Raw genomic sequence first — 4,866 nt, forward strand, 5'->3', positions numbered from 1 at the left:
GATCTGGAAAGGCGGACCACGTACGGCAATGGCGATGGACGGCATAGGCGAACCACGTGTGGCGAATCTAGAAGAGAGAATGACATAGGTGAACGGCGAGGCGTGGCAGATCTAGAAACACGAATGGCATAGGCAAACCACGTGCAACGACAGCAATGGACGATGCAGGCGAACGATGTGCGACGACGGTGATGGCGATGGCAGGCGTTGTGATGGCCAACACGAAAGAGAGGGACTTGGATCTAGAAAAGAAATGGAAGAGGGAGTGTTAAGAAGTCCAATTTGGGTGTTTTAGGAAATGAGAAGGAAAGAAGATGGAGTCTGCAAAGGAGAAGGGGCTGATGTCTGCAAGGGAGAATGAAAATGGATTGTTTTCTGTGTTTTCCATTTTACACCGTGTTTTGGCTTAAAACAACCAAAATGATTTTTTTTTGTTTTCCATTTCCTTTACAAATTTTTTCCTTATTTTTTAAAATACGTTTTTGAAAATAACAAAGAGAACATGTTTTTAGTGTTTTGAAAAACTGAAAACTCAAAACGGGTTGAAAACAGTAAAGAGAACAGGCCCTTAGATTTTTTGGAAGAAGAAAAGTCTTTGGAGAAGTCAAAAGGCTTGCAAAGTCTTAGGAAGGGTCAGAAGACTCTTCAGGTAATCCGAATGACTTGAGCTCTTTAGGAAAAAGGCAAAAGTATGGCCTACAGGGGACCAACACTTATTTATAGCCAACTCATCTAGAGACTTTTCCTTCGATGACTCGATAAGCCTCGCATCAATCCGGGTCAACCCATATCCTAGTCATCGGGGCATCAGACATCCACATTTTACTCTTCCCTTTGCTTTGTAGCCAAAGATAAGAGTGGAGAGCCATTGTTGTGGGGTGCCCTAAGAAAATCAAAGTAAAAAATCCAAAAACCCTATGAGTATCTCAAGAAGGCCAAAGACCTGAATGATCCCGAAGATTTTTTCGAGCAAGTCTTTTGGAGACTCTCAAAAGTCTACGGACCAGCCTAACCCGTAGCATCATGGAAGCCTGGGACTCATCCAAAGAGCCTTCTAGGCTTATGCCACCCGATGACTTTGAGGAGTCTTCAGGACCCATCAAGAGGATACTTTTCAAGCATTTCACTCCCGAAGGTACCTTTAGGCCTTCCAGCCTCGATCATCCAATGCATTTTACCCCGAAAAGTTGGGATACACATCAGCATGCCATGTGTCACATGGACCCCACAACCAATGCCTATAAATACTTGCCTGCTACACGACAAAGGAAGAACCTAGATTTAGGTCCTGAAGACTCTAACCACAGTTCATCCTGAACCCAATGAGAGATTCTCATCCAAAACATTACTACATACATACATTCACACTTCTATTTTGTGATATCATCATCTGACTTAAACATCGGAGGGCCCACGCAGGGAAGCTCTTCGCATGCCTTCCAAGTGTTCCTTTGTTGCAGACTTATCCAGTGCCAATCCATCCAAAAACCCTCTGGAGACCCAGACTCATTGGGGAACAAGGTCCCCGAAGACTCCCAAAAGCCATTTGAAGACTCCCAATACCCTCTATGCTCTCCTGAACAGCGAATCAAGCCAAGCTCCTATTAACCTTCCTTAGTATTGTGGACCATACCTTCTCGCCAACATTCTACTAAGTTGTTCTCTAAAATAAATAAATTTAATTATTATATTAAGACAACAACACGCTCACTCTCTCTCTCTCTTTTTACTTAGATTTTATCAGTCCACCTAGGAATCACTAGGTTTCAATGGTTTTAGCCATATTTGTTTTTACTTTTTTCAAAATTTAGGAGAAAATGAGAGAAAAAGATAAGTGAGGATGAGAAATCTTCGTAAAATAATTTAATTTTTAAATAAAACAATGGTTTATTGATATTTAAAAATGTAAGATTAGTCTTTACAATTAGAAAAACTCTCAATTGTGATTATAGGTACCTCTAAAATATAATTTAATTTTGAATTATGTATCATTTGGTATGATCCGTACACGCGGACAGGCTTGTACGTACTAGAACATTTACAACTACGCGCGTACAACACGTAATTAAATGGTTCTATATTACCGTTAGGCCAATTAAGAATATGCCACGTGGAAAATAACAAAAAATAATTTAGAAAGAAAGAGACGTGACACGCGCGTATCTTACATTATTTGCCATACAAATACACGCAACTAGCTAGCTTCCTCTCTGCAACGGTAACTTCCCCCACCAAACTTCCGCGTATATAAATGATACAGAAGCAATCACCTTCCCTTCCATCAAAACCAATCCCTTCTCTTTCCGTTTCTCTCCGTTCTAACCCTAATCTCTCTTTCTCCCTCTATCATTTCCTTCTCCATCCGTCACTTTCAACCTTTCCCGAAACTTCTCTCTCTCTCTCTCTCTCTCTCTCTCAAGTACTGGTTAATTTTTGTTTGTATATATATATAGATAGAGAAATATACAGCATCGATCAATCAAGCAACTCTCTAGCCCCAAGTGCTTTCTGCTTGTATCCATGGCTTCTCATGAGTACTTTCTGTCGCTGCTTCTTCTAGCCGGTTTGGTCGGAACGTTGCAGGCTTTTCAGTTCCACGTCGGCGGCGGAGACGGCTGGGTTCCAAACCCTCGTAAGAGCTTCAATGACTATTCTAAGAGACTGAGGTTTCAAGTCAATGATACTCTCTGTAAGCAATCTTCATAAAACCTCAATTTTTTTATTTTTTTTTTTTTGTAAATTTGAAATTCGAGAAACCCCTCAACCCTGCTTATTCATTATTCCTTTGCTCACTTTAGTATGACAAGCGATTCACGAGAGTGGAACACAGGACCTCTTGAGTGAAACGACCTGACACAAGTTTGATCGTTCATGGATATGTATTTGATGCAGTTTTCAAGTATAAGAAAGGATCGGATTCTGTGTTGGTTGTGAACAAGGACGACTACGACAACTGCAATACCAAGAAACCGATCATGAAGATGGAGGATGGAGAATCGACGTTCAAGTTGGATCGATCGGGTCCCTTCTACTTCATCAGCGGCATCAAAGATCACTGTGAAAAGGGCCAGAAGTTGGTCGTCGTTGTTATGGCCGTCAGGAGCAACAAGCCCAAGACCCATCCGCCTCTGCCTCCTCCGCCCGCCCAATCTCCGACGCCGGTGGTGGCCCCAATATCCCCTTCTTCTCCCCCAACAACATCGTCTCCATCTCCGTCAGCTACACCTCCGGCGACCCAAGTCCCCGTGTCCTCTCCGGGACCTGCAGCCTCTCTATCTCCGGCTCCGGCCGTGGTGGGCCCAAGCGTGTCAACCCCGTCTCCGTCACCTGCCTCGATATCTCCGGTGGTGGCCCCATCTCCTTACTCTCTCTCCCCAAGCTCGTCAACTCCGTCTCCATCTCCAGCGGCTCCGGTGGTGGCCCCATCTCCTTACTCTCTTCCCCCAAGCTCGTCGGCTCCGTCTCCGTCTCCAGCAGCTATATCTCCGGCGACACAGGGCCCCTCTCCTGCCTCGCTGTCACCGGCAACGTCGCCATCTGCTACGCCCAGTGGATCACCCGCGCCTGCCACCGGATCAATGTCACCACCACCGACGACAGGCTTGGGCCCAACGTCCTCATCTCCGCCCGCACCGGCATCCGGAACCCCATCTCCGTCGTCGGCATTGTCTCCGGGAGCGGGGACGGAGAACGCGAATTCCACTTCACCGCCTAAATCATCGGCGACGGCTCTGACCCCCTCCGGTTTCATGCCATCGTCAGTGACGGCGGCGTTGAGCGTTCTCATCCTGGGTGTCTTTATGGCCGCACCTTAAAGCAGCAGCACGTATTTACGTCTTCTTTATGGGACTTTTTGTGATTTATTATTTTACCAGTTCTTACGTTGTTATGTATATGTGATTTTTCTTATATATATATATATATATATATTTGTCATTTCATTTAGGGTTATTTAATTTAAAATAAAACTAAAAACAGAAATAAAAGTCCTTGATTTTGTGCTCTCTCTCTCTCTCTTAATGTATATATGTATATATAGTTAAATTACTATGGCTTATTACATGATGGATGGTTTTGTTGGAACACCAATTAATTATATATAGTGGGGGGGGATCCATGAATGTAATAATTATTATTATTATTATATATTGAATTTTTAATTTCTAATAATATATTGAATTCTTAATTAATATTAAATTAAATGATAATTTTGAAAAGAAAGAGAGAAGGACTTGTCTTAATTCTTGGCCACAAAATCACAGTCTCAATTCATTTATTTAGTGGTACAAATTAAGCATAAGCATTAGCAAATTAACCCCACACCTGCCTGCCTGCCTGATCTTCCATACATATCCCTCTCCCTTTGGGCATTTGCTTGCTGTCACACCCACACCATTATTATTTGCTGCTGCTGCTGCCACGTACTACATCTGCATGTGAATGTGATGATATAAAGTTTTTCAACTTTTTAACATAAATTTCTTTATAAAAAAAAAAATGTTATTAACATTCCTTATTATATCTTGAATTATATAATATATATATATATAAAATGATAAAAATATCTTTTATCGATAATAATATATATATTATATAATTAAAATCCCTCAGTACTCACCTAGGCGGCTAGGCTGGCTGGGTTGACCGTAAATTTAAATAATTTTTTTAAATTTGTGGCTGTTCATTCAATGTAAAGAAGGAGATGGGAACCTGGAAACGACCGGACGCCCTCCACGTGGCCTATTTATATCCATATTGCCGCTTCACTATTATTATATATATATATATATCGTATGGGCCCACCAATCCAAGAGGGGTCCTAATCATAGCGACTTCACTCATTTTCCGTGACCCTTTTTTTTCTTT

The 4,866-nt window shown here is 42.1% G+C and overlaps 1 protein-coding gene across 1 annotated transcript; it reads left to right on the forward strand.

Moving 5' to 3' along the window:
- Positions 1 to 2,246: 2,246 nt before the first annotated feature.
- LOC127812250 (early nodulin-like protein 2) lies at positions 2,247 to 4,004 on the forward strand. Its single transcript, XM_052352637.1, has 2 exons — positions 2,247 to 2,689; positions 2,893 to 4,004. The coding sequence occupies exons 1-2, from the start codon at positions 2,521 to 2,523 to the stop codon at positions 3,813 to 3,815; spliced, it is 1,092 nt and encodes a 363-aa protein (XP_052208597.1). The 5' UTR covers positions 2,247 to 2,520; the 3' UTR covers positions 3,816 to 4,004.
- Positions 4,005 to 4,866: the final 862 nt, after the last annotated feature.

Source organism: Diospyros lotus, chromosome 10, assembly GCF_014633365.1.
Source record: "Diospyros lotus cultivar Yz01 chromosome 10, ASM1463336v1, whole genome shotgun sequence".
Lineage (NCBI taxonomy): Eukaryota > Viridiplantae > Streptophyta > Magnoliopsida > Ericales > Ebenaceae > Diospyros > Diospyros lotus.

What these genes read in the sequence shown, in the direction of transcription:
- LOC127812250 (XM_052352637.1), top strand. Translation starts at nt 2,521, where the DNA reads ATGGCTTCTCATGAGTACTTTCTGTCGCTGCTTCTTCTAGCCGGTTTG. An exon ending in TCAAGTCAATGATACTCTCT is followed by an intron (nt 2,690 to 2,892) that starts GTAAGCAATCTT and finishes TATTTGATGCAG; the next exon opens with TTTTCAAGTATAAGAAAGGA.